General features: G+C 46.8%; 1 protein-coding gene across 1 annotated transcript in view; it reads right to left on the reverse strand.

Moving 5' to 3' along the window:
- Positions 1-229: 229 nt before the first annotated feature.
- LOC126518373 (zinc finger SWIM domain-containing protein 5-like) overlaps positions 230-14,731 on the reverse strand; it is a 54,438-nt gene continuing 39,936 nt past the window's right edge. Inside the window, exons 12-17 of the mRNA XM_050168239.3 lie at positions 14,166-14,289; positions 12,232-12,476; positions 11,364-11,518; positions 7,443-7,609; positions 6,268-6,415; positions 230-4,078 (exon numbers count right to left, since the gene is read on the reverse strand). Coding sequence (XP_050024196.2) covers positions 3,270-4,078; positions 6,268-6,415; positions 7,443-7,609; positions 11,364-11,518; positions 12,232-12,476; positions 14,166-14,289 — 1,648 coding nt within the window. The 3' untranslated portion in view covers positions 230-3,269. The remainder of the gene's footprint in view (positions 4,079-6,267; positions 6,416-7,442; positions 7,610-11,363; positions 11,519-12,231; positions 12,477-14,165; positions 14,290-14,731) is intronic.

The raw sequence follows: 14,731 nt of genomic DNA on the forward strand, positions 1-14,731 counted from the left end.
ATGGCAAGTGTGCACCTGTGATGACTCGGAGGTTTAAAGCAACTTATGCTGGACAGCTGAAAAACAGAATGCTGTTTTTAACGTGTAGGCTTTTCTTCATCCGGCACAAATAAAAAGGGAGTTCGAAAAAGGCTTAGCAAGAGAACTTACCAGACTGAATTTTTGGTATGACCCCATAACTTTTATTTGTGTGTTTTTTTCTTTATAGAAGGCACACAAAGCGGTAATCTAATTTGGGACTTTGGATTAATTCCGACCATCTGGGGTTCTTAAACATACATCCAAAGCTTGGTACATGAGCGGTCTTGCATTCTGTTTTCCTCGGAACGCCACTGGGAATTGAACCCATGACCTTGCGCTGAACGCAAAATGCTGTACCCGTGAGTAGTTGTTGCTCCTGAACGGTACTGGGCACCTAAGTGTTTCTAGAAGACAACATTTTGTACACAATGTCCACAAAAATACTATGTTTCCAGCAACGAATCAGTCCTCTCTGAACCAGAACGACAGTCTGTTTTGCCAGCGACAGCATTCTGGATCAGCAAAGAACACTGAGCTTGATATTGCTCCCCATCAGTGTGAAAAGAAATCAGGAAGGGCTAACTGCTGATGAGTAACAAAACGGGACATCTTTGTGAGAAATTCGCAATGCCAGACAACAAAACACCGGGGAAAGGATAGTGCAAATTATCTGAGCGTAACTGCATGGCCTACTCAAATGAAAGCGCTGACTAGTGTTTTAATTTTTACATCAGCCCCACACCACAGTTTTTCGTAACAGCTTTTTTTGCTTCTCTTTTTATCAGTAAGTAGATACGCAATATTCAGATAAATGGCGCGCCGCAGTGTCATTATTTAAAGTAGTATCTGATCTTTTTTTTTTTTTTTTTTTTTGGCAATACGCAAGCAGCTGAATTTACCTGCGCTGCATTAACAAAGGAGATATTGCGAAACAATGAATGAAGAAAAAGAGATAAGCGGAACAGACATGGTGCAAATAAAAGGAAATGTATGACCCATGAACAGAACTGTAACAACCACAAGGCACAAAGAGTTGTTGTCTAGGGCCAAGAACAAGAATGTCAAAACTACGACGACATGCAGTGACTGAACTGCATGCTTCTGCTTCTCGAGCAAGTATAGCGAGTTGAAGAAGGGAAAGTCACCAAATACTTTTGGAGATAAAAGAGGCCTCTGCAATTATGAAACACAGCTATAGGACAAAAAAGAAAAAGAGAAGAGGGAGGTGTGCGCCGCATCTGGAATATTGCGGAGACGGACACGAGACTATATACAAGCGGCCGCAAACTCTCCTTCGATTTCGACAACACGGAACAGAAGTGACTGGTCGTGCGGACAAAAAGGCATCATCAAACCACAAAACAGTATGTAAAAAAAAAAAAAAAAAAGAGGGACTTATCATTACACGCGATTGCAGACGACGCGTATTCGTTGTCCCTCGACATGCACCCGTCACCGGCAGCTTCTGGCGAGAGACAAGGTCGGGAATAAAAAGAAAAGAAACCACATTCCATAGCTGTTGGCAAATGCTTGAGCTCTGTAAAACTTAAACAACGAAAAATGGTGGGGGATGGTAGGGGTTGCCAACTTCAGTCCCCTTACTGCCACACATTGATACAAGGCAAAATGGCCTTGTGCCATTTGCGGTGTCTTTTGGCCCGGCCGCTACTAGGTGCAATCTCCAGTGATGCATAGTAGAGTAGAGAGTGGGCAACTTAGTCTGGCAGACGTCTTGGCCAGTCATAGGCGAGACCATGGCAAATGGCGACGAGAAGCCTACAAAGGATCCCTTTTGCTCTCGACGTTTTGTGGCGCATTGTGCGCAAGTAAAATTGTGCCACTGCCACCTGAAACCTTGCGAGGACTTTGCTCCAGCAGAAAGAACGATCATGAAGATCGAATACGAACAAGATCACAAACTTTTAAAGGAAAAAAAATATACACCTACTGTGGCTTTGACATTGCCTCCCCGTTGTGTTGGCCGCAAACTTTACACAATGCCACTGTGGAACAGTGAATTCAACGCGGAACATGTAAAAATGAGCAACAGAGGAATGAACGAGTGATAAGAGTCCCCACAGTTCTACTAAGTGGGTGCGCACACACACACACACGAAAAAAAAAGCATCATGTTTACGCTGTTTGATCTAGGCTTAGGGTAACACGCATGCACGCTGCGGCAACACCTTCTTCATTCGGACTCGCGAGACAGAGGAGTTCTTGCCGCAGTTTCGCATCCACAAACAAGCAAGACGACCGCACTGGCAATCAGCCACTTTGCAGCTAACACATAAGAGTAATTGGTTCGGCTAGCAACTAAACGCGGTGGGTTAAAAACATCTGCGGTGGTGCAAGTAGCCTACAGCACATCGGTGGCATGTCGTCCTGTACGCAAAACAATAAGTATGTGAAACACAACGAATGTACACATTTCAAGCACGACACAACGTAAATGCAACTTGCATGGGGTACAACCTATGCCAAACAACATACAGTATGACAAACAACAAACTCAGCAAAGAAGGGACGTGCACTACAGGCACGAAACAACGAATAAAAGAAAAAGAGAGGACATCTCTCTGCAATACTGCTACTGTGTGAATCAATTAAAACATCAAGATGATAAGAACTCTAAAAACAAGGACCAGTGTCTCTCGCCAGGCCTGCCACATTTCGTTTTTTTTTTTTTTTCACTTGCTTTTCAGTCCCTGATAGTAACGGTTCTGAGAGAGGCATCTCGTTGAGAACGATGGTGGTTTGGCATCACTTCTTTCACTAAGTTCACGAGTAGTAAAACCACTCCACAGACACTCGTCTGCTTTGGGACAAAGTAAAAAATATTCTCTGTCAAGGATAAAAAGGTTGACACAGAAGGGATACCTTCTTCAGGATGCCCAGTGGAAAAAAAGAAAGGCGTCTGCGCACATAACAGACCACTACTTCCTCCGATTTCAAGAGGGCATCTGCACCGGCTTCAGGTGAAGGAGGGGGTGGGGAGATGAAGCAGGAAGGAAAAAGCGGCTCCCTGAAATAGTGGACGAGGAGTGCTTTTGATATCGTTGCCACTGCTCCAGAAAAAAATGAAGAACCCTGCGCCGGCAGTTGTAGCCGGTATGCCGAGAGCCACCAAACTGGGACTGTGAGCTCGACTGAGAGGTGATGCCAGAGCCCTCAGCCAGTGTGCCCGGTGGAGGCATTTGGCTGCCCGCGCCACACCGCCTCGAGTGGTGTGCCCCACCGGCCCCTTCTCAGCCAAACCGCTCCTTGACTAGATACATGAGCTTCTTCTTGCCCTTGTAGGCTGCCTTCATGTTGTCGACGAGCTGCGCAAACTGTACGTGCCCGTCCTGGGCCAGCAGGAACGTCTCGCGCGCCTTGCCCAGGAACTCGATGAAGTCACCGTAGTGGCGCGGAGAGATGTGGGCCAGACGCGAATGGGTCGTGTTGACGTATGCCGCGATGGCTGCGTCCAGCAGGGGGCGCAGCGGGGGCTTGTCCAAGGAGAGGGCGCGTACACAGCGCCGCTTGGCGTCCAGCGGCACCGTTCCCATGCTGCCTGGTGCCGCCATCGAGCATCGGCGCAATATGTCCGACAGCACCGTGGCACACTGCACGTGCTTGACCAGCAATGGCACGAGCCCCGCAAGCTCGGAGCGGCCGAGCGAGTGGGCAAGCGCGCATGCCCAGTGGATGTCGTTGATGGCCGGGTGGGCGTCCTGGTTGTACGCGAGCTGCACGCCGCGCGTCGCCAGCACAGCTAACTTGTAGGCTCGGTGGGCGTAGCCGCGGTGTTCCATGTACCGAGCTACGGTGAACAGCTGCGAGGAAGTCATGACCCCGGAGCCCGCGGCGTCTACGACAATCTGGTGTGCCGTCTCAAAAGCATATGCGTCTCCCTCACACAGGGTAAGAGCATTGAGGGCGCAGTTTGGGGGGTCCTTGGAGGCGCACTGTAGTGCCAGGGTGCGGGCACATGACGACAGCTCCTCCTGCTGGCTGAAGTCCAGTCCAAGCCGAAGAATGGTGGCATGGGACATAATGGTTGTGGCCACTGGACCTGGGCACAAGGGGAAGAAAAAAAGAAGATAGCCCAACATCTTTACAACTTTTTCCTTGTTGAAAAACTGAAGTTTGGGTTAGATGGCATCGATGTATCATGGTGCATTAAGCACTAACAATAACACATCTTCTTTGTTGTTCTTGTTGGTACCTAATATACCACAGTGAAGTTTTCTTCTTGCTAAACATTGTTTTCGGGTGCGAAAAGGGACATACAAAAGAAGGACACAAACACACACGGTACTTTGCACATCTGGGTATTCTTTCTTTGTACGTGTCCTTTCGAGCTCAAAAACAATGTTTCGCATACCTAACCTACTTGTCTAAGAAGTACTATTGCGCAGGGGTGTGCCAATACCGAATATCTGATTTCGAATTGAATCAAGGAAAAAAAAAGTTCATCGGCACATTACCAACACGACCGATGTCCGCGGCTAATCGGCACGATTAGCCGCGGACAGAGGCGGCCCCGACCGACGCTGTGTGCGCAATTCAATTCCCCATCGGGCCAACGTCAGGGAGTGCTTGCAGTGGCAGTCCGCTACTGCATCAACCAGGGCACCCCGTCTGTAGCACCCTTGGCTCTCCTTTTGTACCAAAAACAAAGTGAAACACTCGCTTGTGTGGCATCAAGCCTGACGGACTCTGTGGCACACATAATATGTGGTACTGCACGGGTCTCTACACCAAATATATCGAATATTCGAAAAATCAATTAGTAGATATTTGGTTCACGAATGGAATTATTAAAATCCTCACTATTCAATTCGATTCAGCGATATTCAATGTCGGCACACCCCTGCTACAGTGAAATCTCGACATACCAAACTTCAGGGGACCGCAATAAATTGTTCGTTATTCTGAAAGATCGTTAGAGTGAAAGCACCAAAATGAACCATTCCGCCCATCAACCCATCAGTTGATAAGTTGTAACCTTATGGGGTATCCACGAAAATGTTGCTGTTGGCTCTCGGCAAGCGCTGTTGCTATTTTCCATAGATTCTGCTGCCCCGCACCACGGAAGCACCGTATACTAAGATTGATGCAGGCAAAACAAACACTGACGCCGAGAGAACTAACGACAAAAAGGTAGCTCCATGTCGCCTCCAAAGTGCCATGTTTCTTGCTTTTGATTTGTTTTTCACGTTTCTTGCCGTGGACACCGCAACTGTCTTGCTTGAGGCGGACACCTGAACTATGCCAAAGTGCAAGCGTGCATAAATGATACCAGCCAGAAAGTGCAAAGTGTGACCGTGTGGCATCCCCACGAGTAGGGAGGTTACATTTCACCACGTGCGTAGCTAGTACGACCACAGAAGGAAGCGCAAGAAAAAGAGGTGTGCGCAGAATAAAGGGTGAGGGAAGGAAGAGATGCGCCTCCATTGCTAGGCGACACTTTTCTGGATGGAGCATGCACTCACAAAACCTGATGCGTCGTCACCCTCCCCTCGCCTGCATTCTTTATTTTTCTCAGGCGTTGTCTCAGGTTTTCCGAACACATCTGCCGCAACGTCCGCTCTCTGCACCTTGTCGTTTGCTAGCCTACTGTTTCGGATGCCACGAAGGATACACAGAAATTTAAGAATCCCCAGATTTCGGAATATTAGTTCATAGTACTGAGGCATTGTTAACATGACATAGAAACTGAATAATGATCATTATCTTGAAAAGTTTGGTATTCTGGACTTCATAGTACTGAAATATTTTTACACTGAAACTATAAGGAGTCGGCAGGGGATTTCTGAAAAGTTCATTAATCTGAAAAGTTCGTTAATGTGGTGTTCATAGTAACGAGGTTTCACTGTATTGAGCTACATTCTCTTGCTGCTCTTTCATATGAAAGAGCCGCAAATCACAACCCTAAATGATTCACAGCACGAGTTTCTTGTCTGAATGCTAGCGTGACGAGTCATGAAGGCCAGCCAGCATGATAGACCTACATGATAGACCTATTCATGATAGACCAAGAATGTGAAAGACTGATGTGATGAGTGAGCCAAGGCAGCGAGCCGCCTCATAATCAAGACCTACCTCTCGTGCATACGTGGAGGTAGTTGCACATCAATGTATCGACTGAAAAACAGTGTTAGATCGAAGAATAAATTCAAAATGGCGTCCCGCAGGTTGAAAAGCGGTTGCATCCCCCAACCCCGCAAGCATGAAGAGCCGGGCACAGTGGTCACATACCGGTAGCCTCGGTGGGTGTGAAGAACTGGTACCACTTCTGCATGATAGACACCAGGGCCTCCAGGCCGATCTCTGTGGCGCAAGTCACCAGCCAGCGCACCATCTCCCGACGTCGCCAGTTCAGTGACGACAGGGTCACCCGCATCACCTGCACGGCGGCAACCGTCACGTCACAGTCACATGATTTCATCTCACGACCCAAAATGCAAAGACAGTGGTACACCAAGCTGCAAGTATTTTGGCTATTGTGAGTACAAATGTGTCAATATACAACGAAACCTCTTTCTTTTGATTGTCGTTAAGAAATTAGAATAATTGGGGCTGATCATCTGCTTCCAGCAGACATTTGCATTACAGGAAGCTCTATGTCGCCTCCAAATCACAATGTTTCTTGCTTTTGGTTTGTTTTTCACATTTCTTGTCGTGGACACCGCAACTGCCTCGCTTGAGGCGGACACCTGAACTATGTCGAAGTGCAGGCGCGCGTAAGCGACACCGTCCGGAAAGTGCAAAGTGCGGCCATATGGCATCCCCGTGAGTAAGGAGGTTGTGCTTGTCCCTGCGCGTAGCTAGTGCGGCCACAGAAAGAAGCGCAAAAGAAAGAGGTGTGCGCAGAATAAAGGGTGAAGGAAGGAAGAGACGCACCTCCACTGCTAGGCGACACTTTTCTGGGTGGAGCATGCGCTCACAAAACCTGATGCGTCGTTACCTTTGCTGGCCCACATTCTTTCTTTCTTGGGCGCCGTCTCGGGCTTTCCGAACCCATCTGCCGCGACGTCTGCTCTCTGCGCCTTGTCATTTGCTGGCCTACTGTTTCGGCTGCCGTGAAGGATACATGGAAATCTAAGAATCCCCAGATTTCTGAATATTAGTTTCTGGTACTGAGGTGTTGTTAACATGACCCGGAAACTGAATAGCGATCGTTATTCTGAAAAGTTCGGTATTCTGAAGTTCGTAGTACTGAAATATTTTTACATTGCATGTATAAGAAGTCAGCAGGGGATATCTGAAAAGTTCAATAATGTGGTGTTTGTAGTAACCAGGTTTCACTCTATCAAGCTCCTGTAGTGTGGTGGCGAAAGAAGTGCACATCCAGTTTAACGGGCGCTGCTCCCATGGACTCCACAATCTACGGAAGCGGAAATGCAAAACACAATAAGGGAAATGATGTTCACCTGCAAGCCCAGCTCAAAGGCCACGTTGAGCAGGGCCAGGTGCCTGGGACCACCGTCCTGAGGCACGGCAATGCGGAATGCGTCCTGTGCCAGCTTGAACAACTGCGACGAGCTGTGGATGTTGCGCTGCGACGACTTCATCACCGTCCGCAGGCGCATCACATCGTCTGCAAGGCGCAGACAAGACAAGAAAGCTCAAGCACCGCGTTTATTTTTTTAAATGTGTGGCCCTCATGTTCTTGGCAGCTATTTTAGTCAGCCGTTCTCACGAGTACCAGCTGTTACACAGGAATTCCTTAACTCACTAGTGCATTAGATTTCCCCTTCAATGCGGCAACCCAAGCATCCACCACTCCACTTATCTATAGATAGAGATATTAAAAATGGCGGCTGCCAGTCGCATCCATCACGAAAGCACGGCTCTCGTTTGATTGAGTCGCTACGCTCTCTAGATAATTTGCTTCTGCATGAAAGCACTGGCAGTGATCGCAGTGTTTTCAGTGCTATAGGCACATCCAGTAACTCTGATGTCACGGACTACGACGGCAGTTTTGATACGGCCAGGTAGTGAACGAGGTTAGGTGGACAGAACCTTCCTGCAGAGCCTTCTCGCTTTACATATTGTGTATACCGTATTTACTCGCATAATGATCGCACTTTTTTGTCAGAAAAATTGACGCAAATTCAGGGGTGCGATCATTACGCGGGTTAAATTTCCCGCGAGAAAAAAAAAATTTTTTTTCGTCCCGCGTTTGCTGCGGGATGCGGGTGCGGGACACCAAAACAAAAATGGCGGCCGGCGGAGCAAGCCGAACGCGCCGAACGCGATCTTTTTTTTTCTTCTCGTGAGTACATTACGTGCATTGAAACAGTTTCTTCCGTATCAGTGATGAATAATATCGTTAATATCGGCAAGTTTGCGGCAATAACGTAGCCATGTCCACTTTGAGGGGACAGAGATGGGCGCGCTTAGCTGCCAGTGACATAGAAACACATGGCCGGCATGTTGCGGAAACTGCGGCATCTGTCTTCACTACTATCCGAACACGGCACGTTTCCGCTAAGGGTAGACGAATATCTTAGCTGTGTTACAAGCGTTGGCGTATGAATAAGGTACACTTTTAACGTATCAGTGTAAACGTGGCTACTATCATTGCCGCGCGCGATTTGTTGAGTGCTCACGAGTGCAGATGAAAAGAATCTTAAAGGCGCCTTTTTTGTTTTTGTTGACCACAACCATTATAAAGCCCACCCATAATAAAGGCAAGTTTGGTTGTACGTCTTCTTGCCATGGAAGTGCGGAAAGTGATGAAAGTAATGAAATGAGGCATCTACTTAAGAATGTTTGGTGCGTGCAGACGAGTCGTTCGCGTAGCATTCGACAGATGGTAAGCGCGATCATTATTAGCTAGACTTGGCACACGACATATCGCTGCGGCAAGTTCAGGGTGCGATCATTACACGGGAAATAAAAAAAAATCGAATTTTGACGACAAAATTTAGGGGTGCGATCATTATGCGAGTAAATACGGTACTCAGGTGCAAGTTCTCAATTTACTACCGTCACATTATATATACTTCGAATCTTCAAAAAATTTGCTATACAGATGTGCAATAAAAAAAGATGTCATTTCCTGAACACGTTTTTGCATTTTTTGTCAACACTTGAAGTGTTAAATAGAATGCCTTTCTTTAGCGAGTTACTCCAACTTTTCCGTATTCTAGACAGTGTTCAGTGTTTCCGTGTTCCTAGACTCTCTCATGGACTGATCCTGAAGGTAGTGAGGTCTGAATATGTGGCCCGTTTCTGTGAGTATGTGCAGTCTAAACAGTGGGATGATCCTGAAGGTAGCGCATTATGAAAACTTAAGTAGCTCGACACTCCTTCCACTCCCCTTACATGAGGGATGACGGGACAGACTTCTATGCGCCGTGACTCCGCCCCATTCTTACCCCAAAATCACTTGGGAAGACAATGTCTTTCATCGTCATCGACTAGAGGTTGAATAGACTTCTAACATTTTTCCCATGACTCAACCCTACCTTTCACTGAATGCCTCCTAGTGAAACCGGAAACTTCCGATGCTGCTACAATTGCCACTGGGATGTTTTGAGCCGTGGTGAATACACCTAAGCAGATGCCACTTATCATTATTTGTCTTTTCTATAATCTAACAAGCTTCTACATGCATTAAATAAAGTTTCACTTAAAGGCAAACGACAACAAAATTTCAGCTAAATTTGTTATAAATGAGTAAAATTTACTACAGAATCTTAGCAACGCTGCAGGGCTGATAATCATCTCATTTTCTCATTAACATTCTTTAAGAACAACATAAGCAAAAGCATATAAGATTTTTCTTCCCCTGTGTTATTGAATACAACTATACGTTCCCGTTTTGAATGGTACATTTAAGAACTTTGCATTTTGGATGCATTAATGAAAAAAAAAAAGTGGGACAGTGATGCAGCCTACCACATTTGCCAAATGCTGCCAGGATAAAGAAGTACACAGCTCACTGCTGTCAAAATGCGCGCTTAACACCTACCAGCAATTAAAATCTGCATTAGCCAATAGGAGCGCTTCCTGTGGGCGCATGTGGTAGCAGAAACGAACTGTGACACTAGTGCTTTCTTTTTTCGCTTGCTTCATTTGCTGTTAGTTTTATTCAGCGCAATATGGCGCTGCAATTATCTGAAGCTCCAATCTCTTCTTTTCACGTTGGCACTACGATGGTGGTGTTGCATCAATGGAATGCGAGGCATTCCCTGGTGCAACCACCTCCTGAAGCCCTAGTCTCTACCAGACTTTTGTCAACGACACACTACAAAAGTGAGATTTTTCTCAACTTTACTTCAGATTTCTTTCCAATATTTTCCCATCATAATAATAATAATAATAAAAAAAACACCTGGGGATCCTCGCCCCCCCCCCCCCCTAAAAAGATCAAGTAAGTCCGAAACTTTGACCAAAATCAACCATTCTAATTGCTGAGTTCTTCCTCATAGGGTAGGTGGCAAACCGAAGTTGTAGCAGGTAAAGTGGTGCAATGGGCACCATTTCCCTCGCTTCTTAATGCACGGAGAGCCCTAATAAAATTTCGCACAGGAGATGCTGCATAGCTAAATTATCTGAAATTACGTTTCTCACGTTGTCTGAAATTTTACTGCATTCAGCCTTTAACCCTTTGAGGTCACGTGCATTTGCCCTATTTGTGGTTGTTCCAGTCAGCAACAATTTTCACGCATTTAAACGCCACGCAGAAAAAGTTGTCGGCTATACGAACGCACGGTAAGTGATTTACTTCAGAAAATGTAGTCGTTCTCGAGGCTCTTAACGGTACTTGAGCACTGTGTGATAGTGTTCGAAGCACTCTCCTGAATGGAGCTGAGAATTCGCAATGCAGATCTGTAAGGTCCTGATTGTTGCTTTTATCTAAAGTGCTCTCACATGAGGGCGTTTCATGACCACCTGAAAGCAAAATGTATCCGTCGACAGCATTAAAATCATCGTCTGATCCACTGAGCTCACATGAATTTTGTCTATGAAACATATGCCCAGAAAACACCACCACCCTGTCGGTGCTTCACGCCACAAATCGCACAATAATCCCATCATGCCTGAAAGAAGGATGAAAGAAGTGCTGAACTCATCAGGAGCCATCGCAAAGTGTATTAGTTGAAAGAGTTCTCGAAAGCTGGAGCTACCAACCCAAATACCCAGCGAACGCAAGCACACATGCGCGTGTTGGGCACTTTTTGACATCTGACCGGAACGAACGTCTTCGCGTGTCAGGAAGTTCCTCACACATGATCTCCAAGAGATAAGTGAATTCTTGGCAGCGCCCTGGAATCTTTTTCACTACAGATAAAAGAAAAGCAAGAGGGCGTTTCACAAGGGCAAGCGGTAGCCTCGCTCACCCTTGGCGGCAGAGAGCATGGTGGAGGCCAGCAAACACTGCTGCACTTCCACGTGGCCCAGAGTGAACCACCGCGGGTACCGGCTGGCGGCAGGGGCGACAGGGGCGCCCGTGCCCGGGTCATCCGGTTCTTCCTGGTTCTCCAGGATGGGAAGCCTGCACAACGCAGTCCCAACGAGTGTCAAAGAGAAGGGAAACTCCGTTACGCCCTCTCCATTTGACAAGCAAGTTCTGAACGCTTCAGAGTGACCGACACCTTCAAGGCACAAGAGGCACCAGTACTTGGAAATTCCCAACCGCCACTTTGTACTTGCTCTACGGTGAATCGCTGGACACGGGAAGTGCTAACACCACACTTAGAGGCCATGCTAGAATTTGAGCCTCTGCTTTAGTATTAACTGTGCATTGTGAACTTGACAAATAACAAGCTTTACCTTTACCTTATTTGAAGTGTAGAACTACTGGACCAAAAACAAAAGACAGCAAAACTCTTCGAACATGCAATCTTAAGGAGATAGGCTATCAATATACAGGGGGAATCAAACAATGGATGCTTTCAGGATGCATTGAAAAGTACCATTTCTCTATTTTTCTTTAAGACAATGACACCAACCCTTCATCGTCGAGGGTCATTAGCATAACTGTACTTTAGCAGAGACACTTGATTTGGCCGTAAAGGGCAAGCCTAGCTGTTCCCACAACCTTTCTTTCATCTCGTCTTTCAGCAACCACAAAAACCCATGACAAAACCGACAAAATGAAGGCGTACTATATGTTACATGCTAGACTAACTCTCTACCCTTGCCACTGTTCAGGTCAAATGTTGGTGGGACTGTCCAAGATATGCAACACAGCGATGGGCCACTAACCGCATGGCACGCAGCCCAACGCTGTAGGCCAGGTCGGCGTCGTATGGCAGCAGGGCCCCAAAGAGGTACCGGGCGAAGGTGTGCATGGGCACGCTCTCGGGGTGGGCGCCCACGCCGAGGCCCGAGTAGGGGCCCCCCTCAAGCAGCAGCATGGCCTGCTTGCGCAGCACCCCCACCAGCAGGCCATCCGCGTCCACGTCCCGCAGGCGCGCTATCAGCCGCTCCTCCTGCCGGCACGCCTTCTCCTGTCGAGGGGAAGCCGCCGGGAAGAGACCACGCACGTTAGGGACTGTGACGCCGTCCGTGACACCATTAAAGGCGTCGCAGTTCAATGTTCCAAAACATTGCACCTACGGCTCTCCATTTATGGCAGTGTCCTCAAACTTCTGGTCATGACCCCCCAAATGGGTCACGAGCCTTTTTATGGGGGTCGCAGAATGTCTAATTATATGTACAATCTGCTTGCCGGAACAGCGATGAATTTTCTGTCTCGCTGCCCACACTCTTTCAATGCCATTTTCTTTAGAAGTAACACACACACACAAAAAAAAGCGGGTCACATGCAGTAAATGTTTGAGAAACACTCATTTATTGGGTAGTACCTAACCTTTCCAGTCCAGTCAAGACACCACATGTCCTATACCAGATGAGCACTTTCTTTTTTAATGCGCCTAACATGTTTCTTTGAACTAATTTTTCTTTTTTGAGCTACTTTCCAATCACAAACTCTTCAAATCTGAGATTACTGCAAGCCATCGCATCGCGTGCTGGTTAGTGCCTGAGATCATGCACAAGGTGAGCAATAGCACTCGCCCTCTTTACCCACTTTGCAGTAGCCCAAGGTTCACACACTCTGATGCTGCACTGTGAACAATGGACAGATGAATACCTTCAGAGAGGAGGATGCGCTTTTCCATCCTTGAAAGTATTGTTATAAAAATGTAATAAATTAATTATGGGGTTTTACGTGCCAAAACCACTTTCTGATTATGAGGCACGCCGTAGTGGAGGACTCCGGAAATTTCGACCACCTGGGGTTCTTTAACGTGCACCTAAATCTAAGTACACAGGTGTTTTCGTATTTCGCCCCCATCGAAATGTGGCCGCCGTGGCCGGGATTCGATCCCGCGACCTCGTGCTCAGCAGCCCAACACCATAGCCACTGAGCAACCACGGCGGGTAATATAAAAATGTAAAAATGTAAAAGAGTGCACATCTTTATAGCAAAATACAAAGGATGTACCCTCCTGTTTCCCTCTAAAAAAAATCACCTCTACAGAAATTATTTTCAAGTTATCATGGCCAACAATATATAAAAAAAAAAGAAGAATGCCGTGGCCTTCATCACACAGTGATTTATGCACATCATTACATGTTTTGGCACATAACGCCCTAGTGGGACATCATTTCAAGAAATTTATACAAGCATTGTAAACATTGTGACAAGACAGGCATGATCAGTCTGGAACCACGTAAACATGACAGCAACATGAGTCCAAGGCCAATTCAAAGAGGAACGACACTGGGGCCAGGGCCCTCATTATCACACTTGTTCAATTCTTAAAATGTGCAAACACCACCAGAACTGTTCCCATCATGACTCGCTGCCCTATCCTTTCATTAAAATACAATGTGTGTAGATTAGGAAATGCGCAGGGAACAACAATGATGTTACATGCTTACAATGACAAAGCTGCTATGGCAATGAAGTTGATATTAATAAAGGCACATGGAATTATGAACTGAACAGTATAACACAGTAGCAAACCATGGTACCTTACCAGCAATGCACGCAACTACAGAAGCCCGAGCACGAATTAAATCACTTGCTTTACGTCCGATCTAATGTAAACAGGCAATGCAGTGACTGCAGTGCACCCATCAGTGGATTGCCATGTCATGACAATTTAGTTGAGTGCAGCACCTTTGCCTACCTGTGCATAGAGGCCCACGGGCATGGACCGCTGTTGTCCTAGTCCCACCAAGGCCGCCTCCACAGCCAGCGAAAGGAGCGACTCGCTGCGATCCCGACTCCCTGGCACCGCAACGTGGCGATACCTGCAGTGTCACAGGTGGTCATGTTAAGCCCTATCTAGTGCGCGACTGTTTATGCAGAAGGCACTAACTATGGCAGAGGCTGGGTGATCTTTCAGAGGCTTCCTATTTGAACTGCTTCGTCGACAGAATCTGTGAATGTTGTACAGAGTGAACTTGTTGTACTGCACCTAGCCTACTGCCTGAAACCTCTCAGCTAAAATTTTCCACATTGAAAGTATGGCATACATAAGTATGGCATAGAAAGTGGCTTCATAGCCACTTTCCGTGGCTATGAAGGGACAGCTACAGAGGCAAGGCGCACACAAACAAAAGTGCTTCTGAAAAGAGTCCCGCGTCTTAACCCGCACTAGTTCAGGCTGGGGAAGACGAAACATATACACCTTATTAGCAACAGTTAAATAAGACAAAACGCACCACTGAATCTAACAGTCTACTTATTTTG

Source organism: Dermacentor andersoni, chromosome 11 (assembly GCF_023375885.2).
Source record: "Dermacentor andersoni chromosome 11, qqDerAnde1_hic_scaffold, whole genome shotgun sequence".
In the NCBI taxonomy this organism is placed as follows: Eukaryota; Metazoa; Arthropoda; class Arachnida; order Ixodida; family Ixodidae; genus Dermacentor; species Dermacentor andersoni.